At 42.6% G+C, this 26896-nt stretch overlaps 1 protein-coding gene and 1 pseudogene across 5 annotated transcripts in view; both read left to right on the plus strand.

Annotated features, from left to right (window-relative positions):
- The window catches only part of Cemip2 (cell migration inducing hyaluronidase 2), an 80028-nt gene that overhangs the window by 38033 nt on the left and 15099 nt on the right, over positions 1-26896 (plus strand). For all 5 annotated transcript variants that reach the window (XM_031389925.1, XM_031389920.1, XM_031389922.1 and 2 more), the window contains 8 exons: positions 911-1039; positions 3435-3523; positions 9250-9381; positions 10714-10749; positions 11701-11856; positions 15681-15858; positions 17874-18089; positions 21186-21394. In XM_031389925.1, coding sequence (XP_031245785.1) covers positions 911-1039; positions 3435-3523; positions 9250-9381; positions 10714-10749; positions 11701-11856; positions 15681-15858; positions 17874-18089; positions 21186-21394 — 1145 coding nt within the window. The remainder of the gene's footprint in view (positions 1-910; positions 1040-3434; positions 3524-9249; positions 9382-10713; positions 10750-11700; positions 11857-15680; positions 15859-17873; positions 18090-21185; positions 21395-26896) is intronic.
- Positions 22830-24304, plus strand: LOC116103659 (annotated as a pseudogene).

Raw genomic sequence — 26896 nt, forward strand, 5'->3', positions numbered from 1 at the left:
CCCCCCACCTTTGGCACAAACTTGCCCGAGAACAGGAAGGGCATTGGAGTTGTTTGAAAGAAGCCAGTGAGCTCTGTCTGCCAGCAGACAGTTGTTTCATAGACATGACTCATCTATTGATCAGGTCCGGAGGTAAACATGAAAAACCACATTGCTTAAGGCCTGTGCTGTCCCGGTCATACAGAAGGCAAGCAGGGCGCTCCTCTGTGTACCATTTCAGACTTCAGAATGATGGGAAAGCTGGGTTTGGGTATTTGCCAACTATGTCTTTTGTCCCTTCCTGCAAGCACAATCTTATTTGCTTTGAAAAACAACCAGATATAACCGCTTGGGGAGGCTATATAATAGGGCAGCATTTTTGCATTCAGTTTTGAACCTCAAACAATGAAAAACATTTGTTGCAGCTTAGGAGGGTGTTTCACATGGTGGCTTCATAAAAATTGAGGCTTTATGTATGTGGAAGGTCAGTGTTACATATTTTTTTCTCATATTCAGAATCTGATATAATACAAATATATGTATATATGACATGAAAGTTAAAGGAGGGGACTCAAGGGCTTGGGAAGAGGGAGTCTACTATGGGAGGAAGGAAGCGGGACAAGGAAGGGAAATGGGGAAAGACAAACACCACAGATTTTCTTCATAGAAAGAATCTGGATTGAACATGTGTATATGTGTGTTTGTATATATAATATCTGACCAGAGGGGAACTGCTTATGGGAGAGATGGGGAAGAGGAGGAGCTTGGAGGAGGTCCAGAGGTATCGGATGGAATGAACGTGAGCAAGGAATATGTGTGTGTGTGTGTGTGTGTGTGTGTGTGTATAAAAAGTCATAATAAAAAAACTCATTATTTTACACATAATTTTTTTTAAATAATGTTTTTACTAGCCTTGCCTTTTCATTTGTAGGATGCTGGAATATGGTATTTATTCCACAAGGAACCAACTGGGGAATCCAGTGGACTGCAGCTCCTGGAGAAGCCAGAACTCACTCCACTGGGGATATTTTATAACAACAGGGTTCATTCAAATTTTAAGGTAGGCTTCTGAAGTGTGTGTGATCACACGGTGGATTTCGCTACCATAATCCCTTCATCCTCTTTGTGCTGCAGTGACAGAGTAGCAATTTATAATGAGCAGATCTTCACCTGGCTCAGGGTTCTGGTGGCTGGTTTTTCTAATCTATAGCCAGCCAACAAGAGCTGGTGTAGTCACAGCATCCCAAGGCACAGAATACACTTGCATGTATGATCTGCTTAAATCACTCATAGACTTGATGGTCAGTCCTCACCTCTTCTCTTGCCCTTGCTGCCTGCCTGCCCACCTGCCCTCCTTCCCTGCCCTCCTTTCCTTTTTCTCTCCTTCCTATCTTCAATGTCAAGTTTCCGGGATTGTGTCTGTTATAGAACACTTATCTGGGACTTAGGACTTTTCTTTCTGCTTCACTTCCCTGCCTTTCTCCACAGTGCTGGCTGAATGTCTTTTGGCCAATTACTGCTACCACCAAGTATTTCAATGGTGAAATGCTATTTAAAAACATTGCACTTGGGCTGGAGAGATGGCTCAGGGGTTAAGAGCACTGACTGCTCTTCCAGAGGTCCTGAGTTCAATTCCCAGCAACCACATGGTGGCTCACAACCATCTATAATGGGATCCAATGCCCTCTTCTGGTATGTCTGAAGACAGCTATAGTGTAGTCATATACATATAATAAATAAATCTTTTTTTCTTTTTTTTTAAAAAAGAACATTACACTTAATTTAAGTCAGGTAAAGGCCATTCAGAACCTCCAGTTTCTGTGGTATTTGTCACCCCCCCGCCTCCCTTCCATCATGGTGGATCCTTGGTCCATTTCTTGTTCTCAAGTCACTTCAATCTCTTTACTGTATATGGATCATTAGATCCTTTGCTGCGATATGACTCAAATCAGACTCCAATTAATATTTCCATGGAAGATGGTCAGAGGATCCTTTAAAAAGCAGAGCGCTGGAGTTAGAGTGATGGTTTAGTAGGTGAGGGGCTTGTTGTGCAAGCATGAGTTAGGATCCAAGCACCTGAGCCAACAGCTGTGTCCACCGCTGTGGCTATGTGCACCTGTAACCCTAGAGCTGGTGCAGGCAGAGTCAGGGAAATGGCTGGTGCTTGCTGGCTACCAGCCTCATTCCAGGTTCAGGGAGAGACACTGTCTCAAAGGAGTATGGTGGGGGTCATAGACAGGATAGCTGGTGTTCTTCTCCTCTGACCTTTGGACTTGTGCATACAGATGCATACCCTACCTCATACACACACACACACACACACACACACACACACACACACACACACACACACTTACTTCTGTGCATATACAATATGCGAATCTAAGTGTTACACGAAACTGAATTACTTGCACTGAGACAAGAAAAACCTACTGTAATTGTTGTGAGATGGGTAATTGACTAAGGCTAATATTTAGAAAGTAACATCTCAAAGGGAAAAAAAATCTTTAATTTTTCAAAATTATATTTGTGATGTGAAAACTCTAATTAATTCTCGGTGACAACACTCACTTATCTCATTAATTGTAAGAGTATTAAATTTGAGGGTATAATTAGGTTTTAATTTGTTAAATTTGGGAATGATTATGCAGAATATTTTATAACCAAAGGAAATTGAACCTTTGGAGTCATAAAAAGAAGCATGCTCTGTTGGGATCATTCATCACTAAAATCCACTTTTAGTTGCTTCCTGTGTATAATATTGCTTTTGATGCTTTTTTTTACATCTTCAGCATACCACTTTTAAACATTATATTCATGATATGGAAACTCTCATTAATTATGTCATATGCAGGACAACACGCACTTAGCTCATTAGTCTGAAGAGAATTTAATCTGAGGGTATAAATCTGCATGGCCTGACATGTGCTCCTCTTCCCTTCCCCGGCCCTTGGTCTTGTTAGTCCATTCAGGACTTGTTCTCAAACACTGCATGCCACCTCTTTTCTCTAGAGTTTTTCGTATAGACTCTTTCTGTGAGTACTTTTCCCTGGGATCTTCAGCTGCTTCATGTTCATCCTCAGCCCATTCTTCTGTTCAGACAGTTCCTCCCTGTCTTGAGGACTTTGGCATCATGTAGGAGACATATCTGGAGTCCTCTCTCAGCCCCATCTCAGTGCCATTTTGCCAGGGAATTTTTTTTTCTCTAATTAACATGTAAAACGTTAAGTGTACACCAAATGGTTGTTGAATGACCAGATGGATAAGCTAAAAATATCCAGGAACACCATTGCTTTTCATGGGAGCACCCTACCCCCACCCACCCCCTCCCCGTCCACCCCCCCACTTCCAGTTCTGTGTGAAATGAGAAGCCGAAAAGAATTTTCCCACCTCCTTATGCATGTGGATGTACCTCAGGATCCATATTCATTTTAGCCCGTTGTTGTGTATTTCAGGCTGGTTTATTTGTGGACAAAGGTGTTAAAACGACCAACTCCAGTGCCTCTGACCCAAGGGAGTACCTGTGCCTGGATAACAGTGCAAGGTAGGGCCGCCTTCTCCTCACTGTACCCCTAGGCTTGGCCTTCCCAGGGTGAGACCATTCAAGTTCAAGCATGTGGTGGTCTTTTTGATGGCAGCATATGAAGTTTTGAAAGCTCATATAAGAGGCATTTATCTTTCCAAAGTGCAGAGGAAGTTGATGCCTTCTTTGTTCTTCCTTCACAGTGGAGATTCAGTGTGAGGGGGAGTTACAGAGAGAAACAGAAAGAGAAGGGTTAACAACAGTAGTTTCAGATTCCAGAATGAAGACTTACTCCCTGAAAAACAAGTCAACCGCCCTGAAACCTAAGCATATAGAATTACAGTGAGTGCTCAGATGTGGTAGAATACTGGATTTTGTTTCAAGGGGAATGGTCCCAGATTCAGTCTTAAGCTGGTCCTAGTTTTTGTTGGTAACCTCAGGTTAACCTCCTGGCAGGCTGTGTTACTCTCCCATGTAACCGCATAATGTGTTTGGAATGTGGGTCAGTGTTACGGCTCTCTCTCTCTCTCTCTCTCTCTCTCTCTCTCTCTCTCTCTCTCTCTCTCTCTCTCTCTCTCCCCCAGCCAAAGTAAACAAAACATCTCAGGTGCATAGAAAGTGTTCTGAACAATGTGGCAACCCGAAGGCATATTCAGTAGAAACCAGGAACATACTGTTTTTCTGTGTTTCAAGTTTATTGACCAGATCATGAAGTTGAAAAGGTGATAGATTACAAAGGCTTTTGCTAGACATAGGAAAGAAGCATGACCGGCCCAGTTGTTAAGGGAACCAAGCAGGAGCCAGACTAGAGGTGGCTGAATCTGAACAAATGTACAAGGCAGGACTCTTGCCTTACACCGCTGAGGTATGAGGTCAGGAGAAGCTGGGCCAAGTCTACTTGGTAAATTGTGCATCAGGATTCCGAAGGTCAAGTTAAGCAGGAAACCTCTGAGAGCAGTGATCAGGGAGCATTTAAGAAGGCTCCTAAGGTGATCAACCTGGAATACCAAAAAGGACAAAAACTTAAGGAGGGCCAGTTAGATGAGAATAAAAATATGAACCAGAATTATTGGCTGTCCTGGTTTGCTTCCTGTTGCTGTGATAAAAACACCATGACTTAAAAGCAACCTGGGGAGGAGAGGGTCTGTTTCAGCTCACAGGCTGCATCTGTACTGAGGGAGGCAGTGGCAGAAGCTCACGGCAGGAGCCTGAAGCAGAGACCCTGTGGGGATGCTGTTGCTTACTGGATCTCTCCCTTGCTTTCTACCTGCCTAGAGATAGTGGCCCCCGCCCCCCACAGTAGGCTGGGCCCTCCTGTATTATTTAGCAATCAAGAAAATGCCGTATAGACAGGCCAATGGGCTAGTCTGAGCTAGGAAATTCATCAGTTGAGGTTACTTCTTCCCCAGGTGACTCTACTTCATATTAAGTTGACAATAAATCCAATTAGCATATTAGCCAAGGCACCTCCACTTCCCTCCAAAAAATAAAACCACAAAGTTGCCATTGGAAAGTTGCCCTTGTATTTTTTTATTATGTGTGTTATGAGACTAGACTCTATGGAATTCAGTCTGGTCTAGAACTCACAGGGATCTGCCTGCCTCTGTATCTCAGGTGTTGGGATCTCAGGCAGAAACCACCAAACCTGGTCATACCTGCTTTTAGAAAGTCTTTTGTAATTGGTAGTTTTAGTGAGGTGTGCTTTATTAACTGGTGTTGCCAGAAAAATTGGTAAACAATTGGCTCTTTTCCTGCTTTGAAAGAACATATATAAGCCTGCAGGCTGAGCTGACCCAGCGCTTGCTTCATAACTATGAGATGTCAGTTCAACCTTCTGTACCCACATAAAAGGCCAGCAAGGTGGGAGGAGAGATTTGAGGAGCCCTGGAGATTTCTGGACAGAGTCTGGCTGAGTCATGAAGCACTGGGTCCGCTGAGAGACCCTGTCTCGAAAACCAATGTGAATCGTGAGTGAGGAAACCAGCTGACGGGAACATCTGGCCTCCACACGTGTTTGTTCCCCCATACTTGTGTGCATTTGTGCAAAGCACACTGTGTACGTTGTATGTGTTTGTATACATGTATGTACATGGATGGAGGAATAAGTATATTTAAGAGACTTTGGACATTGTGACTAGACTACCCATTATGGCTTCAGAAATTCGTTACTAGATGGACCTGTGCATAGTGTGAAACTGAAAATTGTTCCTCCATATTCAGTGAGTTCTCTTACCAGTTTTCATGTGTATACACCCTAAGGAATTAGACTCGGTTAGGAAGCTGTCACTGAAGAGCTAATTATAGAAGGAGAATGATGAGATACTTGGCAGCTGTGTACTTGTGTAGTTTTGTGTAGACTGACATGTAGACTATGCCAACATGTGTTCATGCAACCCAGACATGAGTAAAAATGACAGGATACAAATGAGTAATCAATCAGGCTGTGAGCTGAACACCAGGCTCATGGGATCCAGCAGATACACTCATCACGTTCCTCTGAGAGGAAGCTGACTCACCAGTTATCAGAGTCCTCCACATGGGAAATAGTGGGAATTCAAAGATTGGGAAACTTCATTTGAAGTTGGGGAATTTCATAAAGAAGTTTCTAAAAGGGGTAGGGTGAGGCACTGTCGCCAACCAGTGCATTATAACGAATTAGTACATTCAAATCAGGGGAGATGATTGTATTAGTTACTTTTGTCATTGCTGTGACCAAATATTTTACAGGAAGCACCTGAAGAGGGGGAGGGATGATGTTTGTTCTGGTTTGAGAAGGAACATCAGGGCAGGGAAGGAAGGCTTAGTGAGCAGTCAGGTTGTGAGGCAGCTGAGCACAGGGAATCTGCAGTCATCAATCAGAGAGAGAGAAACACTGGTGGTCAGCTTGTCCTTTCCTTTCTGTCCCATCCAGGACCTCAGCCTACAGCCTGGTTCTGCTGGCATTTAGGGTGGGTCATCCTACCTCAGTTTACCTCAGTCTGGAAACTTCCTCACAGACATGCCTAGAGATGTATTTCTACAGTGATCTAAATCCCATCAGTTTGTTATCAGATTACAATCAAGAGACGGGAGCGATGGCTTAGCCCTTAGGAGTGCTTCCTGCTCTCACAGAGGACAGGAGTTTCTTTCACAGCCTAGGTTGGGTGGCTCATAACCACCTGTACCTCCAGCACCTGGCCTCTATGGGCGCTTGCACTTTTGTATGTAAATACATAGAGACACAGAACTGCACATACACTTAAATAAAAATAAAATCTTAAAAAAATTAACCATCATGATGATGAAAAATTGATATAATAATTATTTTCCTTCATTTTTACATTAAAAAATTATTGTTATTTGTGCATGGGTGTTTTGTCTATATGTGTGTTAGTGTGCCACCTTCATGACCCAAAAGAGGTTAACAGATCCCCTGGGGCTGGAGTTATAGATGGTTGTGAGCCACCATGTGGGGGCTAGGAATTGCACCCAGGTCCTCTGGAAGAATAGACAGTGCTCTTAACCGCTAAGCCATCTTGCCAGCCCTGAACTGTATTTTTTAAATACCAATGAAAAGGCTGAAATTAGGGACACTGCTTTGGGTAAATGATCAGTGACTGGGCTATATAGAGACACTCAGAAGAGATGAGGTGGCTGCCATCAGGGAATCACATGTTGCTTTATAATATCTGTGTGTCTTAATTTAGAATAGCGGTTCTCAACCTCTGGGTCATAACTCCTTTGGTGGGAAGGGTCACATAGCTGGTATTCTACATATCAGATATTTACATTACAATATGTAACAGTAACAAAATGACAGTTTGAAGTAGCAATGAAATACTTTTATGTTGTAGGTCAGCATGGAGGACCTACAACATAAATACAGGAGGAACTGTATTAAGAGGTCGCAACAGTAGGAAGGTTGAGAACCCCGCTAATTTATAACATTACAGAGCTCTTTCCCATGGCTTTCCGAGTTTGGCTTGATGTAACAACTTTGTGCAAGGCTTTTACCTCTTCAGTCTGAGCTAGTTAGGGCACTGGGCTTGGGTAGACATCATCCTCTTCATCTCTGATGTTCCCATTCCAGTCTGTACCATCAGCATCTATCAGAAACACACAAGGAGCTTTCATAGAATCTTCAGTCCATTCACCAAATGTCATCCTGGGAAGCACTGGAAGGGGTGGGAAGTAAGGATCTGATCACGTGGTTTCCTGCTTCTGGTGACCTCCCGTTCCATTTCCCTACTTCCCACCTCATTTCTTGTTCTCCAGTGACTTGCTTGGTACAGAGTGTAGTGGTTGGTACAGAGTGAAGTGGTTGGTACAGAGTGAACAGTTCGCCTGCCTGAGGCACCTGGGCTGGGTTCTCTTTTCACAAGGATGCTTCTCTGGTGACTAGTTCGAGCACCTGCTGTGGGCCTACAGCATCGTACAAAGGATCCTTCCTTTGAGTGTTACTGAAAAACTCAGTGCAATAAATTGATTTTTGAAACTCTTACTTTTCATTTTTAAAATTTTGGCTTTTTATTCTTTCTCCTATCTTTGTGGGGTTGAGTTATCACGTGACCAGTTTTTTGCTCCTTCACTAAGGTCCTTGTAAATGTTGTTCAGTGAAGAATATGAGAAATTCAGTGTTTGTGATAAATAATTCAGCTAGTCTTTTAGGTTTAGGCATTTCCAAGCTATCTACTGAACTTAGATTCATCTCTCTCTCTCTCTAAAAACATCTAAACAGCATATAATTCAACAACATAATTCATATAAGTTTGTTGAAATATATGGTTAATTTTCATAGTGAGCTTATATTAGGAATATGTGACTTGGACATAAGAATTGGACAAGATACATTGAAGTACCTGGTATACATAAGGCTATCTTTCTGGGTGTGTGTTTTTACAGAAGCCTTCTACATAGTGACTTTTTTCTCCACTAATTAATTAATTTACATCCTAATTGGAGTCCCCTTCCTTTCCTCCCTCACAGAGCCCCCACCTTCCCTTTACCCCTGAGAAGGCCGAGGTGCCCTTGGGTACTAATCTACCCTGGTACTTCAAGTTACTGTAGGACTAGGCACATCCTCTCCCACTGAGGCCAGACAGACAGCACAGTTAGGGGAACAGGATCCACAGACAGGCAACAGAGTTAGGGTACACCCCCACTCCAGTTTTGAATGGACCAACATGAAGACCAAGCTGCACTTCTGCTGCATATGTGTGTGTGTATGTGTGTGGAGGGGGCTGGGTCCAGCCTGTGTATGCTCTTTGGTTGGTGGTTCAGTCTCTGGGAGCTCCCAACGGTCCAGGTTAGTTGACTCTGTTGCTCTTCCTGTGGAGTCCCTATCCTCTTTGGGTCCCTCAATCCTTCCCCCAACTCTTCTAAAGACCTCCTAACTACATCTAAGGTTTCGCTGTGGGTCTCAGCATCTGTTTTGGTCAGCTGTGGGGTGGAGCCTCTCAGAGGACAGTTGTGGTAGGGTCCTGTCTCTGCTGGCTGTGCCTTAGGTAGACCTGCTCTATACATCGACTTTCTAAGAATACATGAAAGGATTTTTTTTTTTTCTGGAAATTTACATGTAAATAAATGTAATTGTTTTGAGTATTTGAACTATAACTAATTAAGTTGTATCCTAACATTTTTTTTTTAAATTTATTTATGTTGGCCCAATTTGAATCTTTCCTCTTGACCATGACATGTATATATACACAGACAGTTTCTATTTCTTTTGCTTATTTCAGTTCTTAACAAAGTACTTTTTTGCCTCACAGGTTTCGGCCCCATCAGGATGCAGACCCTGAAAAGCCACGTGTTGCGGCCGTCATCGACAGGCTCATTGCTTTTAAGAACAATGACAATGGAGCCTGGGTCCGAGGGGGGGACATTCTTGTTCAGAATTCCGCGTGAGTGTTGTCTACAGAGATCATACCTGCCAGCACTGCCGGCTATTTTTATTTTCATTTTTATTTTTTTAAAGACAGGGACTCAGGTATCCCAGGCTGTCCTTGAACTTGATGTGTAACAAGACTTTGAACAGATATTTCCAAGTACTGTTAGCAGTGAGCGCCACCACAACCAGTTGGATTTTATTTATTTATTTATTTATTTATTTATTAATTTTTAAACAATAGAATGAAGGTATAGTTGTAGTTCCTGGAGTTAGTTATTAGTCTTAATGGACTGGATGGGCTCTGAGGATGAACACTACTGCCGAGGTTTTGGAACCCTCTCATTCTGGAGCTTTTGTTGGACATGAACTTGTCTGTTGATGTGAGAAGCCTTCCGTAGGTTGACAAGAAAGCCAGAATTTAGCTTTACATAACCAAACACTGTTCATGTCAGAGAGCTAAATAGAGATTTTGAAACTACCTGGGGGTTTTGATTTGTTTTTTGTTTTAGTTTTTTCGAGATAGGGTTTCTCTGTGTAGCCCTGGCTGTCCTGGAACTCACTCTGTAGACTAGGCTGGCCTTGAACTCAGAAATCCACCTGCCTCTGCCTCCCAAGTGCTGGGGCCACCACCACCTGGCTATTGTTATTCTTTTTAGAAACTCTTTAAAGTTTGTCCAGTCTTCTTTCCAGTCCTCTCAAAATGAAAGCTGTCTAATTCCGTCTTAATATGCCTGCCGACTTGTGTGTTACTGGAGGCAGGAAACACCTCTCTTGGTTTTTTTCCACTTGCATGATTTTAAGAGAGAGGACTATTGCATTCTGAGTTCAGTTTTACTGTTCAGTCTAGCAAAAAATGTTTCGATTTTCTCTGACCATTTTCACCCCTATATTTAACATTGAATTAAATCTGTAGGGATGACATACTTCTCAGACTGAAAAATTGTGAAGAGCATGATATAATTCTAAAAGTAAAGATTAAAAACACATTTTAGCTAATACCTTCATATGCTGTTTACTAAGTTCCAGATACTATTAACATACATGCAGTTGTTTAGTATATTTGATTCTCTCAACAATCATATGAGAAATGTTGTATTATTATTTCAACCTGTGGATGAGAAAACTGAGGGGAAGGGGCTGAGAAACAGGTCAGAGTTGGCAGTGTCAGTACTTGAACCTGGCACTTTCAGCATGGGGGTGGCACTTCAGTGACCGGGAGGTTGGACCGGTGTGCTTGCGGAGTTGAGCATTAGGAATTGGGGGTTTCATGGTCACACACTGAGGGAATTGCCCCTTCCATCTTTCCTGGTCACTCAGACGAACTCTCATCTCTTTCCTCTTACAGATTTGCAGATAATGGAAAGGGGTTGACCTTTGCCAGGTTTGTAATGGTTTTAATTTGATTATTTTAAAGCTTTAAGGTAAAACCCCCCCTTAGTATTTTTTGCCTGTGTGTTTTGCAATGGGGGTGGGGAGTTAACTCAGAGAGGTTTTATAATTTATTAGCATAAAAAAAATAACAAGAAAGGAAAAAAAAAAACCCACGCTCTTCTTGGTACCACTAGAGGGCCAAAGCACACACATTTTTTAAAAATAGACTAATTGCATTTATGCCAAAGTTGTAGATGAATTTAGCTGAAATTCCACAGAAGGGTCGGGTAGTCATTAACTGTACCAAGAAGAAAACTCTTGAAGTTTGGGCTAAAAGTTTATTTAAAAATAAAGGATGAAAGAAGGTAAATGCGGTGAAGATTAAAAATCCTAAACGTTCCTCTCAGATTTAACTTACAAAAAAGATAAGCTTTGAGAACTAAACTTTGTGTGTGTGTGTGTGTGTGTGTGTGTGCGCGCGCGCGCGTGTGTGTGCGCGCGTACGTGCGTGTACATGGGTCTCTGTGTGGGCTTTTGTGTATTTTTCCACAGTGCTAGGGATCAAACCAGTCCACACTGCCGCTGACCTGCACCCCTAGACTTTTATGTAACTCAGTTTTTCCATAGACAATGATTATCCTACTGGCCACATTATACATGCTTGTCACTTAATTGCTGTATTCTGGACAAGTTCACTGTTGCTTGAGGCTAATCAGCTGTTGCTAATAAATTAAACTTCTTGCATTTGTATATAATTTTCAAATTACTCACTTAATTGATAAAAGGAATTTTCATAACATAAAAGCAATTTCTGAGGATTTTTACAATACACATCGGAAAAATAGGTATTATTAGCTTAAGCTTTTATGGTTTAGCTTTTTAAATTATAGCTTGCCTTTCTTTTGGGGGGCCGTTTAAACTTCCCCGACAATGTCTGTAACCACTCGCCTCTTTTCACCAGTGATGGGAGCTTCCCAAGCGATGAAGGGTCCAGCCAGGAGGTGTCGGAGTCCCTCTTTGTCGGGGAGAGCAGGAATTACGGCTTTCAGGGTGGCCAGAACAAGTACATGGGCACAGGGGGAATAGACCAGAAGCCTCGGACACTGCCCAGGAACAGGTGCGTAGGACTTGGGCAGTGGGGAATTAAACAGTCTTTTCTGTAAGGAGCCTAGATAGATTACCTAACTTTGGTTCTTTCCTGTCTTGTTACCAGCACTCACTGTTACCGTTATTATCATTGTCTATTATCCTCATGGGATGTTAGAGCATTAATAATTATCCATGTCATAGGTTTTATTATTGGTTTTATGAAGGAGTTGTTCTTGTTTCTTGTCCCTTACATAAGACCTTATTATATAAGTGGATTCTTTTTCCCCTCTTAATGTTTTTTCTTTCTTGAGACATAGAAAGTTGCCAAACCATAAACTATGACATTAGGTCAGCTTTCCTGCAATTCATGATGCTGGGTTTTCAGAAATAGCCACTGGAAAAGGGAAATTACCTCTGAAAAGAGCCTTAGAAAATGAGAGTTGGTGGATGCCAAAGCCGCCGCAGAGCCTAGCAGAGGCCATGTAATTAGTTGTGTCTGAGATGGTGAGGGGGGTGGGGTGAAATGGGCAGGTGTTCTATCATTATAATCAGAATCTTTGTGTGTGTGTGAACTTTTTTTTTTGAAAATAGATTCTTCTCCCATACAATACATCCCAACCATAGTTTCCCCTCCTTCCACTCCTCTTTCCCCCTCCCCCTCCCCTCTCCCCCCAATCCACTCCATCTTCAGTTCCGTTTCAGAAAGGATCAGGTCTCCAAGAGATGACACCCAGACAGGGCAAAACAAGATACAATCAGACAACATGAAAGCCTCCCACTGAGGCTGGACAAGGCAACCCAAGGAGGAAAAGAGCCTGGAGAGCAGGCTGGAGAGTTAGAGATACACCTGCTCCCGCTGTTAGCTGCTAGAGAGTTAGAGACACACCTGCTCCCGCCCCTAGAGAGTTAGAGACACACCTGCTCCCGCCCCTAGAGAGTTAGAGACACACCTGCTCCTGCCGCTAGGAAGTCTTTCCTCTCACCTCTCAGAGGGGTGCCCTGATGTCCTAGGAGAGAGACCTGAGGGAGACCTCCTGATGTCCCAGGGGAGAGACCTGAGGGAGACCTCCTGATGTCCCAGGGGAGAGACCTGAGGGAGACCTCCAGTTTAGACTTTCTGTGTATGTCTGGCTCTGGGTCTCTGCATCCATTTCTATCTGCTGCCAGAGGAAGACTGATGATGACCAGACAAGGCATTGATCTCTAAGTATGGCAGAGTATCATCAGGAATCATTTCATCGATCCTTCTCTCCCCTCCGATAGTTGTGTTCAGTTCCACCCAAGTCTCTGAGCTGTCCAGTCTTTAGTTCCTGGGCAGCCAGGCAGTGTAGGGCATAGATTCCCTCTCATGAAGTAGGCCTCAAGTTAACTAAACAGCCAACTCTTCCCATACCTTCTTCCCCTATCCCCCATGACAACTTCCAACTTCCCACTCCTGTCTACCCACCCCCAGCCACCTGAAAAATCTGTTCTCTTTCCCTTGCCCAGGGAGGCCCATGTGTTCCCCTAAAGTCTTCCTAACCTCACTGGCTCTGTGGACTGTAGCTTGATTATCTGTACATCTTAACAGCTAATGTCGATTTACAAGTGAATACATGCCATATTTGTCTTTCTGGGTCTGGGTCCATTTGCCTGCAAATTTCATGATATCATTTAAAAAAAAAAAAGCCATCAGCCAGGCAGTGGTGGCGCACACCTTTAAGCCTAGCACTTGGGAGGCAGAGGCAGGTGGATTTCTGAGTTTGAGGCCAGCCTGGACTACAGAGTGAGTTCCAGGACAGCCAGGGCTACACAGAGAAACCCTATCTCGAAAAACAAACAAACAAAAAAAAGTAACTGAGTCTTCAGTCTTCAGCTGTGGGCCATCTAGGCTGTTTCTAGTTCCTAGCTATTATGAATAAAGCTGCTGTGAACATTTTTGAGCAGGTGTCCTTATGATGGGATGGAATGTCCTTTGGATATGTGCCCAAGAGTGGTCTACTTGGGTCTTAGGTATTTACTCTCAGTTTGCTGAGGAGCTGCCGTATTGACAATCAGAGTTCTTAAAGGAGCATTAAAGTGCATTAGAGCCCCCTTTAAAGCTCCTTAACCCAGCACCCAGGTCTGAGGCTTGGAGCTGCCTTCACTATATGCGTGGGAAAACCAGGTAGAGAATAATCTCAGCGGTGTTCTCAAGGCCTGAGTTCCCAGCTGATGCCATGGCCCATTGAGAATCAGATCACTGTGGGAATGTTCTCTCTTGGTGTGGGTCAGGGTGAGGTGGGGAGTGGGAAAATCAGACCACCAGATTTCCTGGTGTCCTGTGTTGGATCTGTGAAGTAGTAAGCATGCCATTCTGTGTAGCTTTCCTGTTGGGTCACGAGGACCGCTAGAAAAAGAATTTCCTGTTTTGTATGTTGTGTTGCTGAAGCCTGAATCCAAACCATCATACGTTTGAGGAAAGTGCTCTGTGCCTAAATGTATCCCGGGCACACTTCAAGAATCTCCCGTAGCTAACATTTATCAAATGCTCGCCGAGGCCTGTTCTAGGTAGCTCCCGTTCACTTGACCCTCTCAAAACGCAGGCAGGTACGTCCTGCATCCTCCTGCTTTATAAATGAGAGCTTGTTAAGTAGGGGAGGGGGATTTGAACCCATTGAGTTTGGCTTTAGCTCTGCATGCTTCATGATTCTGCTGTACGTCCCTCTCACTGCATTTTACAGAAGCACAGGTTGTTAGCCATATGGCTGCAGTGAGATTCTGACCAGCTTATTTGTTTTGTTTTTTTTTGTTTTTTTTTTAATTTTGGCAACTAGTTTTATTTCAAAAATGCTTTTTGTATCTTTGCTAAGGAAGATTAAAGAAACAACAAAAACTCACTCCTAAATGAATGAATTCAGGTTTTATTTGACTGTGTTTATAGTCTCGTCTGGTTTATGTTATAGTCTTGTTGGTTTATGTGCCCAGAGTCTATGTATAAAGTATAGTTTTAATCAGACAGTTCATTTTTCTTGCTAGTCTAAACATTTTTGTTGTTAAACTCTGCCAAGGTGCAGGTCAGCTGCTGTTGAAATCCTCTGAATTACCCTTAATAAATACTTTAAAATCTTTAATAGGTGAAGAAACTGAAGGAATTCAGAATATTATATATTATGGCTTAAATAAAATTGCTTTATTGTAATGAAGTCACAAATTAAAACTTTTTTTTATGCATTAATTCTGGTTAGTAATTATGAGGATAGGAAAGGAAGAATGATACACTGAAAATTTTAATCCAGCTAGTCTCTCTAACAGCCCAGGAGTTCACATCCTCAAGAACTTTTATGTTTTGCCTTTTGCTCTTGGTTCTGTGGCTGAACAGGAGGCCTTCTCTGCTCATGGATTTATCTTTGAGAACAAAACCACAGAGTTACCAAATAAGACATCCTCCTCCTCCCATCTCCTCCTCTCTCCTTCCTTCTTTTCCTCTTTGTCCTCATTTTTTTTTTTTTTTTAATGATACCCAGGACCTTGGTCACATAAGGCAAGCACTGAGCTATATCCCCAGCTCTGAACAAAGCATTACCTCTGAGTTGATTCAGGGAAATTCAAGTCAGTTCTTTAGAGAGATCTCTGTTTTACCCAGATCAGCAGGTCTCTCCCTACCCAGTCTGCTGTAGCTTATCATTTCTAGAGCACTAATTCTCTGTAATTTTTTTCTTTAAGTCTCTCCTAAGATCTTGTATTTTCACGCCACTAGGGCTTCTGTCTCACTTAGCACTGTGTCTTGAGATTGTATTTGCTGCTTCCTGGAGACTTAGCAGTATTCATAGAACATAAATGTTATGAAAGAGACAGGACCACATTTATTAGACATATCTTGTATTTTTATAGGACATTCCCAATCCGAGGCTTTCAGATTTACGATGGGCCTATCCATCTCACAAAGAGCACTTTCAAAAAGTATGTGCCAACTCCAGACAGATACAGCAGTGCAATTGGCTTCCTCATGAAGAATTCCTGGCAGACAACACCCAGGAATAACGTCTCCCTTGTGAAGTTTGGTCCACAGGTAAGTATGTTTACATGGCTCCTCCACAGGGACTGTGGCAAAAAAAGCCAGTTAAACATTCCCCAAAGCAAGGTGCCAACAAAGGATTTGCACTGAATCTGAATGACAGAAAGAAAAGTGTAGTAGTAGTAATTCCTAACTCATGCACTGGATCCCATTGGGTTCAGGTGGGAACTCTGATGTGACTTGGACTATTTTTGACATGAGATGATGTCTTCAACAAGATCCCAACTTAGAGTGGAGATATAGGGAGATTGATATAGGGAGATTGTTCATATTCACAAGAACAAGATGGCTTATGAGTTTTGGGACACTGAGTAATGAGCTGGACAGTAAACCCATCTCCACTAAGAGATTTGGTTTCTGCCAAGAGATATATTTTTCTATGACTGATAGGGACAAAAAGTTGATATAAGGAGGCATATTGGGGCAGTGTGGTAGAATTTTGGTTTGGACAGAAGAATCTAAAGAAGACTTAGAATTTGTATTTTGTATTTATGTTGCAGTTGCCCTCAGAATATTTTTCTTAGCCATTTCACCGTTACCCACGGTTACTGGGTAAGGACAGTCTTAATTACCCACAATTCACAGGATAGTCTTCTTAGAACTTCTGACCTTCTCCATCTTGCTGGTTCCGCGATAGCTGTGGCATGAGAGAGTCTGAGCCTCCAGCTTTCTGACTCACACATAGCCAAAACTAGAACAAATCTTACTGTTCTTTCATCACATCCACAAGAAACCCAGAGTGGCTTGGTTTAAAGTAGGGCTTGAGATAGGTTTTTCAAAAGCCACAGCCAGCGTAAGAGAATCCATAGTGATCTCATCCGTCCTTGCTATGGTGGGGATGCTGTGGGGACAGTTTGGAGAAGCTGGAGATAAAGCAGTGGTAAAACCAAGAACTCGGAGCCACTCAACTCCAAGCAATGCTGTTCTCCTTCGAGGTGCTTATCATTTCGATGTGCTGTTGATGTATGAGCATCCCTGGTTGACAAGTGCACAGAGTGTTTACAAGCGCGTTTGTGTACCTTGAAAAATGTTAGTGGTTTTCTCCTAACAGCAAATAGCTAAAAGCTATAACTAGAAAGCCTGCTTTCTAACTGGATGCTATGTGTGCAGTGAAGGACTTATTTCATCTTTACCTGCTGTGCTTGGAATTCAAACCAGGGTCTTGCCTACTCTGGCCAGGGTTCCCCAGCTGAGCTACATTCCCAGCTCCTGGGAAAGGCTTTGCAGTAAAGGTCTGACACGGAAGTTACTGAGCTAGGCATGTTTTGTGTTCAGGAGAGATGTGACAGCACCAGTTTTCCAGCAGATTCTAATGAGTTCGGCAGAACTTGGCCATCTTAAGCCTCACCAACACTGTGTGTCGGTTTTGGACTGTACTGATTTTTTTTTTTTTTTTTTGCTGGGTACAAGTGATATATGTAGCTAAGTAAATCATCTAGCATGAAGTAAAATGATTATTGGAATAGTTTGAATAGATTTTTATTTAGTTCAGGTTTGATTTGCATACAGGGAAATGCACAGAATCTTACACGTGGACTTTCTTTCTTCCTTTTTTTTTTTTTTTTTGAGACAGGATTTTTCTGTATATAAGCCCTGGCCATCCTGGAATTCGGTTTCTAGACCAGGCTGGCCTGGAACTCACAGAGATTTGCCTGCCTCTGCTTGACAAGTGCTGGGATTAAAAGGCGTGTACTTGCAAGCCCTGCTCCACGTGGAGTTAATACTAGTTTTCCAAAAGTAGGGCTGTTTCTACGTTTCTCCCCCCAGCGTTACCATTTAAGTGGAAAAAAAAAAGAAAAAAGAGTAAAAATGAAGTTGCTGTTTAATGCTTCCCAGTCGAGCTTTAGAAATGTTTTTGCTTAAGCATGCTGTTTTGTAGAACTCAGATCAACTGTGATTTCTGTGCCTCAGCAGGAGAGCTGTGCTACTACACTGGGCTCTGTGGCAGGTGCTGTGTGAGCCTGCGGGAGCCTCATTCTGTGATGTTTCTGGGTCCTCTCTGCCGCCAGGTCTCTCTGAACGTCTTCTTTGGAAAGCCTGGCCCCTGGTTTGAGGATTGTGAACTGGATGGTGATAAGAACTCCATCTTCCACGACGTTGATGGCTCTGTGACAGGATACAAGGACGCCTATGTGGGAAGGATGGACAACTACCTGATCCGCCATCCAAACTGTGTCAACGTCACTAAGTGGAATGCAGTGGTCTGCAGTGGGACCTATGCTCAGGTAGGCTGGGCACGCAGCTCCTGGCAGCGCTGCCTCTGGGGGGAGGATGGTGACTGTAGGGTGACTGGGGGGCCCAAGCACAGTATTTATAAAGGAGGGGAGGAAAGCAAGCAGCCATGGAGGAGAAAGGAAGAACGTTTTACTACAGGCTCCCCAAAAACAGTTAAAGAAGCAAGCCAGCAGTGGAGGTAAGGTACTTTGTGATATAGTTGGGATGCAACTGAGACAAGAGAAGCCATGTTCTCTTTGCTGAGTCAAGGTCTCCCCATACAGCCCAGGCTGGCTTGGAATTTGTGGCAATCCTCCTGGCTCTGCCTCTACTTCCTGTGGCCTGAGACTATAGGCAGGCAGGCACCATAACAGATGTGTAGTTTCTGGTGTTTTTTGACCCTTAGCATTTTCTTACTACATTTCAAGTGGGTTCACTTAAGGGAATTTTATCCTCTGCTTTCCTGGTCCTTATCTCTGTGGCATCTGACTTTGAGATAGAATATCAGTGAGTGACCAAGAAAGGAATGAGATTCCAAGGAAGGAACTGTGGTTTGGAAGTAAATAGACAAGGAGGAATCCAGGGAATTCCTAGTTATATTATGACAGTCTGCGGAGATATGAAAGGGATAGCACAGATATGTGGGGAAATACTTCTTTGAAATCATTAAGCTAGTATCTATTTTAACAGACGGGAGCGTTATTTGTAAAGTATGCATAGCTAAGCATAGACTCTGGAGTCAGACTGCCTGGATTCTGTTACATGCTGAAGTATGAGGTGGGTGAATTAAAAGGTATTCTGTGGCCATGCATAATGAGGACAGTGACAGGACAGGACACTTCCATGGAATCCACTTAGCATGTGGTCTGGTCACCACTGGGGAACCTGCTGCCATTTGAAGAAGCAGGGCTGTAAGTCTCAAAGCTGGTTTAACATCGAGAGGATGGAGGAAGATCTTAGAGAGCTGAGGCATCAATTACCTAGAAAATTGGAGGATGAGGGCAGAATCCTTAGCCCCATATTTAGGGCAGTAAAAGCGTGGGATTTAATAATAGACTGCTAGGCTAGGCGTGGTGGTGCATGGCGGTGATCTCAGCGTTCAAGAGGCTGATGGGGATAGAGTTCTACTTCATGGTTAAATTGGGCTATATAGTAAGACAGTATCTTAAAAAGAAAAATCAGAGGGGAGCAAAGAATAAAAAAAGGGCTGATCTGAGCACCAAGAAAGAAATTGGAGGAAGAACAAGGAATACTCTTAAGTCACACGGGCTTTCAATAGCCGATACCAGATGCCTCTTTTATTGTGTGGTTTCTCCCTGCCACTGGCCTTGGCTTAGCAGCCAAGTGCATGTGTTTGTGGGTTCCTGCCTCGGTGCTTCCCCACGAACGCCAAGTTGATATAGTTTTCATCCTCTTAGCCTTCTGTAGTTGGCATTCTTTAGAACAGAGTTCTTCATTACTCTTCTGACTTTGAAATGATTGTAAAAGAATGTTACTCTTAAATTAAGGGGAAAAAAAGTCTCAACTTGTCCTCTGTAGACAAGAAAAAGGATGAAGAAAGATGAAGACTGGACAGCATTTCCTGTTTATTTTATTAGTGTCTTTGTTGTGGGAATTCTCATCCCTTTGAGCAGATGCGGAAAAGAACAGTCATAGAAGAACAGGTCATTGAAGGGTCAAGGAGTGGATGGAGAGTTACCTACAGTGAAAGAAGAATGGGAAAAAAAAGGACTTTAAAAGGGGATCCCCATCTTTCATTTTGTCCTTCTTCAGAATTGCCCCTGGTCCACATTAAATGTCCCCATTAACACTTAGACTCTACAAATACTGTAAAATTAAAACCAGAACAAAAATAAGGAAACTTTATTCTTTTTTAGTAGCTGCACTTTTTATTAAAATTTGTTATCTATGTGTCTGTGTACATGTGTGTATGTTGTATGTATGTTTGTGTTTGTGTGTGTGTGTGTGTATGTGTGTGTGCGTGTTTGTATGTGTGTGTGTATATGTGTATATTTGTGATTGTATATGTGTATATGTATGTGTGCATGTCAGTATGACTGAAGATGGTGAATGTTCACTAGTGAAGATGTTATATGTCTGTAAAGTATGTGGTACTATTTGAGATAGGAACGTAGTCATTTGCTTTTCAGAAACAGGGTAATAACTTATTTCTATTTGTAGCTGCAGGAAGGCTTGAGTCATTTATACTTCCTGGGAGACTCAAGGAGTAGGGGAACTATGGGTCAGAAGATTTGAAGTTTGGGCAGAAGCCTAGCTGCATAGCCGTTTGCTTTTATTTAGGAGTGAATATAGTGTGCACTTGTGGCGGGGGAAGCTACAGGTCAAGACAGAATCCTTGTGTGTGTTCCTGGCGTGAACAAGGTTGCAGAGGAGCCCAGTGAAGTTTTGGTAAAGTCAGTGCTTGGATGATTTTACCCTCCTGGAGAGCATGTTGCTGGACATTGATTTGTTTTAGGAAATTGTTCAGAGGCTGTGCTGTGGAGATGCTTTGGTGGAAGGCTTTAGTTTGGCCTGGACCACAGTTCAAATGCTACTGGAAAAAAATCAGGACTTTCCAGTTTATCTAAGTTTAACATGTTTTTCCAGATGCTGTGGAGAGCTTTTTAACTGTTGTTTTTGAATAGGTGAAAAATGACTTCTTGGGCAAATGGAGGTCATGCAAGAGTGAAGCCAGAGCTCTCAGATATGAATTTTCCATCCTGTGGATCAGAGGGAAGTCTTAGATTTGCCTGGAACATATCAGTTTTCCCCTGTGTTTGCTGATTTGCTTTGGATGTGAGCTCTTGAGATGGAGGGGTTTCTCTGACAAACCACAGAAGTTCTCTATTCTGATGAATAAGCTGGCCTGTGGTGGTGCAAGTGATGATGTTGGCTAGCAGAGTGAGGGTCTGGTTTTAGCCATGTCTAGCTTAAGCAGGCTGCCTTGTAAGTGTGGCTTACACCGCTTGGCCACTGCTTATTTGGTCTGGCACTTAGCACAGAATCTCTCTTTTCAAAATTGAGAGACCTTTGGTGTATACTAGTAAGTTCTTGGAGCAGTTTAATCTTTTATTCACTTCCTTGCAATTCTTCTCTTTTTCTTAAAGGTGTATGTTCAGACGTGGAACACTCCGAATCTTAGCATGATCATTACACGAGATGAATACCCATCCCACCCAATGGTGCTTCGGGGTATCAATCAGAGGGCCATATCTCCACAGTACCAGCCTGTCGTCATGCTGGAGAAGGGCTACACCATCCACTGGAATGGTCCAGCGCCACGTACCACTTTCCTATACCTCGTGAACTTCAACAAGTAATGTTTCTCTTTCTGTCATTGTAAGCCGTTGAATAGGCAGTCACAGCAGAGAAAAAAACTAGCATAATGTAAAGCCATTTCATGCACTTGACTCTTATGGAGAAGCTGTCTAGGCTGTGTAGATGCAAGTATGATTGTGTGTATTGATTATGCAAATAGATCTAGCTTTTTAAATGATTCCCCTTTTTCCATCATCTGGGTATTGTGTATAGAAAGGCTGTCCCACAGTGGAGTCTACTTTGCTTTGTTCTTTGTCTTCTGAGGTAGTTGGGATTGGATCCAGGACCTCAAGCATGTTAGCAAGAGTTTTTACTCTAAGCCATGTCATCTGCTCAAAAGATAGGTTTTAATATCATCTGCTGAGTGCTGCATTTTCTGAAAGCTGGCCCTAGTTTTATGTGGTTTTCTGAGTAAGCTTGCGGAAAATTAAATTAAATTAAAAGGCTGGCCTTTTTTTTTTTTTTTTTTTTTCTCTTTTCTTTCACTGCCTGCCGCCTTTCCCCACATGGGGAAGAGGAACAACATAACCTTTGCTATGTAGTTCACACTGGCCTGGGAATTGGGACAGTCCTTCTGCCACAGTTTCACAAGTGCTGGGATTGTGATATGAATCACAATAGCTGACAAAACTGAAAGAATTTTGACTCCAAGAAGAGACTGGACAGAGGAAGGTGATGTGATTGGTTGGTAATGGGTGCCCTAGCAAGAGGAAAGAGTAGTGGGCATCAATACCAGGTATTTCCTATGCCTGCTTTGAAGCATTCTGTCCTGTTGGACATTTGTAATAATCTGAGTTCCTAAAATGTGTAGGTGTTACACTAAGGAGAAGAAACCAAAGCACCTTATTTTCTACTAAGTTTACCAAGCTCCAGTGTGGATTCTCTCTTCCTCTCTCTCCCTGTCTACCGTCGGTAATCTATCTATTCTCTGAGTCTGGATCTGCCTCTCTGAATGCTGTCTGTCTGTCCCTGTGTCTGCATCTGTGTCTGCGTCATTAACAAAGGGCTCTACCCTTAGTGTAGACCAGCATAGAAAGCATCACCTGGGGAGGGGATGAGGGACACTGTACAGAAATCTGAGAGTTCCACAAGAAATGAAGCTTTCCTGACTCACTGAGCCCAGCTGTCCAATTCAGCAAACTACTATAAGCATCACTGCAAACAGTTTTATCACCCTGTATCCATGTGGCGTCTAGCATCTATGGCAGACGTTTGTTTTATAAGGTTGCCTTCAACCTATTTGCTACTTTCAGCGTTTATTACCATTAACTAAATATATACTCTGGGTCAGGACATGGAAGAGTACATAGTTTAAGATTACAGCTATGTATTAGCTTAGTTTGTAGAAGCTTGGGTAGGAAATCTAAGTAAGGTTGTACATTTTCTTAAAGGCAGGTTGATCCGACAGGCTAAGTACACAGTACCCTAGAAGTCTTCAGTCTTAAGTGACCTCGACTCTTTACTTGGCTGTGAGGTCCAGCCAAAGTTCCAGTCTCACCAAGGTTCAAGTCAGGATTCTTGGTCCAGAGGCAATGGTCCTGGTAGGATGGAGCCTGCAGGCATGAGATCAGAAGTAACTGGAATGAGATCTCGGACATCTTTGCTGACATGAATCTCTCGGAATCCCTCCTCTGTGGGACTTACGCCTATGGTTTTGAGAAGCCCTCTGCTATCCAGCGGGTAGCCATTCTTCATTGCGTCAAGGGGGTATGAGTGGATTTCTCAAGCCCAGTCTGGGACTGGGAAAACAGCTACCTTTGCCATATCATTCTTCAGCAGACTGACCTAGATCTAAGGCTATTCAGTGCCTCCGTTCTGGCGCTCACTCATGAGTTGGCTCAGCTGACATAAAATGTAATTAGAGCATTAGGAGACTGCTTGGGTGCCTCTTTTCTTTTGTATTTGGTGGGTGGGGGGGGGCACCAATGTGCACGCTTAGGTGCAGAAGCTGTAGATTGAAGCTCCCTAATATCATCATGAGTATCCCTGGCCAGGTATACAAGCTTAACTAGGGATACCCCCAAGTACAACAAGGTGTTCGTACTGGATGAAGCTGATGAAATGTTAAGCTATCGGATCAAGGACCACATCTGCCATATATTCCAAAAGCTCAAGAGTGTCAGGTCGTATTGTTGTCCGCTACAAAGCCTTCTGATGTTGTCAAGGTCACTGAGAAGTTTAGCTTCTTGTTAAGAGGGAAGAATTGACTGGGGGCGGGGGCATCTGCCAATATATATCCATGTGGAACGAGAAGAGTGGAAGCTTGTCACACTATGACTTGTATGAAACACTATCACCCAGGCAGTAATCTTTATCAATAACTGGAAGGAAGGTGGATTGCTCACTGAGAAGATGCATGTCTGGGAATTCATGGTTTCTGTCATGGATGGAGATATGGACCAAAAGGCACAAGATATGACCACAAGGCAGTTCCAGTCTAGCTCAAGAAGAGTATTAATTATTACTGACCTACTGACCAGAAACTATCAATTCTGACTATCTCACGAACAGGGCAAGCTATATCCACAGAATTGGTCGTGGTGGTCAGTTTAGCCATAAAGGGGGTGGCTACTAACATGGTGACAGCAGAAGACGGGAAGACTCTTGAAGACATTGAGACTCTTTACTGCACCTCATTGAAGAGGTGCCTCTCAGGGTTGTGAACTTCACTTGAGTGGCTGTCCTGCTACCTGGCCCTAGCCAGGGTTCAGTCCTGGGGAGCTGAAGGACATCTTGAGTGGGGAGGGAAGGGAGCCAAGCAATGAACTCTTGTATTTCCTTTTCTCTCTTTGAATAATTGTCACTTTTTCAGGAAAAAAAATTTCAATCTCTTGGAGTGTTAGAATGTAAGAGAGATTTTTCATAATAATGTCTCACCACACTGTCTCAACTAACCAGTTGTCTGTCTTCACATTCAATCCAGGGCTGTATTTTTTTTTACTAATTTACTCATTTACTGTATGTCAGTTGATATAAAGATGAATGAGTTCACATTCGAGAGGTGGGGAAGATAGTAAGTGAATAGCTCTCCGTCTCCTCCTTTCCTCTTCCTCCTCTTCTTCTTCCTCCTCCTCTTCCTCCTCTTCTTCCTTCTCATTTTTAAAGTCTTCTTTAGTGGACATTAAATAGGAATACTAATCCAGCACTCTGCCTAGGGGAGTAGAGCTAGGACAGAGTGAGGAGTCATCATCCTCTAACGTGTCAGTCTTGTTCAGAGTCCAGAGTTGAGAAAGGACCTGTTCGGCTCAGAATGGTAGATTTGGTGAATAGGATTTGGGCAACATCAGAGAAAGGGAAAACTTTAGAAAGGAGAGGGAGTGATCTCCCCACCATGTTTCTGGGGAGCTGGTGTGAGGCCACCTTGCAAATATTAAACTCTATAGATGTTCACATCCTTAAATGAAATGACATGGTGTTGGTACGTAATTCACATCTACACAGCTCTGTATTCTTTGATCATCTGATTACTTCCCATGTTAAGGCAGTGTAAGCAGTTGTTATACTTTATTATTTAAGAAACAGTGGCAAGGGAAAAGTGTGTATTTTCAGAACAGTTACAGTGTTTGTGTTTGTTTTTGTTCTAGTTAGTTGGATCTGATTATGTGGAAGAAGCCTCAGAGTAAAATAATCTGGAATTGTGCAGTAGCCAGCTCATGGGATTCCATGCAGTTGCTCAGACCTATACCAGAAAATTGTTTACCTTTTGGTCATGAAGCTTTGACCTGTTGGAATTTGCTTAGTAAGCAATTGAAATAAAGAGAAGGCTGGGATTTGGGGTACAGCTCATTTCCAAGGCTGTGTGATCACCATGGTGATTGCCCTTCCTGTGAGATTGGTGGGTGGTCCAAATGATCCATTGGTTCTTTTCTCTAATGTCGCTGTTTGCCTGTGTTCAACTGATGTCTCCCAGGCCCAACACCCAGCACTCACTCCTTAGGCTGACCCTTCTCTTTTCATCCCACTGTGGCAAACTCTCATTTCTGGGTCCCTACTGTCATTCAGATATTTCTAGTCTGGCCTTCATAGGTTATGGCTGAAAGTAGGCCCCACACACCTTTGCCCAGATCCTCACAGCAGCCCCTTGCCCGGTCTCCCCATCATCCGTCCCTAGTTCACATGGTGTTCCTGGAAGAATTTCTTCAGGCCCAGCCTGATGTCCCCAGTGAGAAAAGAACAGTAGGGGGCTGGGGAGAAAAGCGGAGTAGTCAGTGTTCCTGCTCTGGAAAGTTATATTGAGTTGGATCAAGGGTTTGAAGTGAAATATTCCAGTGAAATGATGGACAGGTTCTAGAAAGTACAATGCAAACTTTTCATTCAATTCTGAATTTAAAAAAAAAAAGAAAAAAGAGGAAAAAAAAGGCTTTTAAAGTGAAAAAGGGTGAGCCCAGAGTTTGAAAAATCAACATGAGCTTGAAATAAAGTCATCTTTTCCTAGCCTAATTAGCTAAAAATTCATAAAAATTATATGATGGGCAGAGGCAAGAGGAAGAGATGAATAATTTTTCTGAATTTAGTGTAATTACAGAGAGGTCATAGCACTACTTCTGCAAATAACACTTTTTAAACATTTAAATGCTGTACTTATTAAGCAAAATAAGGAAAATTCAGACAAACAAAATGGAGATAATCCTTACTCCTGACTAGAACAGGGCACACAAGCATATGCTTGCTTTTCCATTCGCCCTCAGGTTTTTCTGAGCTCTGGCTAGCCTGTAGCTGTTCAACCAACCATGAACACTGAGGTTTTCCAACCCCTTCTGCTGTTACTAACAATCCTTCATAGAACACCTTTGCCTTGAAAGCTTTTTGTCTGCATTCCTATTTATTCCTTAATGAATAATGAAACTATTTGGTATAATGTATGAACCATTGCTAAATTCTTACTCCATATTAAGGCTCTTTAGAATGATAGAGAAAGGTTGTGACATGGCCGGTGGTGGTGTGCTGGGAGCACAGAAGTGGGTAAATAGTTAGTGCACTGAACTGTGCAAGCCAAAATGCTTAAAATGACTTAGGATATATTTATGTTATCACAATAAAAAATGTCACAGAAGAAAATATTTTAATTTTTCTTAAAGAGATAATTTTATATCTAAAGACATTCAGGAAGAATATTGTAGTAGTTTGGTAGTATGGTTAAATGAGATATACCTTCATTTCTCTCATTTATGCCACTGGAAAATCACTTAACTGCAGTTTTAAAAGACATATGTGTGCACGTGTGTATGTGCAAGTGTGTGTGTGTGTGTGTGTGTGTGCGCGCACATGTGTGCGTGTTCGAACATTCTCTCAAATGGTTTTACTAGCTGGCAAACCCTCAGGATGTTGATGATTTCATCTTAGTATCCTCATATCTAACTTGAACTTTATCTGTGTAGAGCATATGTTACTTAATTTTAATTCACGAATAAATTCCAACTTCTCTTGAAACCAAGTTTTGGTGTTCACATTTTTGTTAGATCATATCTCTGTTATATATACACTGATACAAGATATTTGG

This window comes from Mastomys coucha, unplaced genomic scaffold (assembly GCF_008632895.1).
Source record: "Mastomys coucha isolate ucsf_1 unplaced genomic scaffold, UCSF_Mcou_1 pScaffold21, whole genome shotgun sequence".
NCBI lineage: Eukaryota > Metazoa > Chordata > Mammalia > Rodentia > Muridae > Mastomys > Mastomys coucha.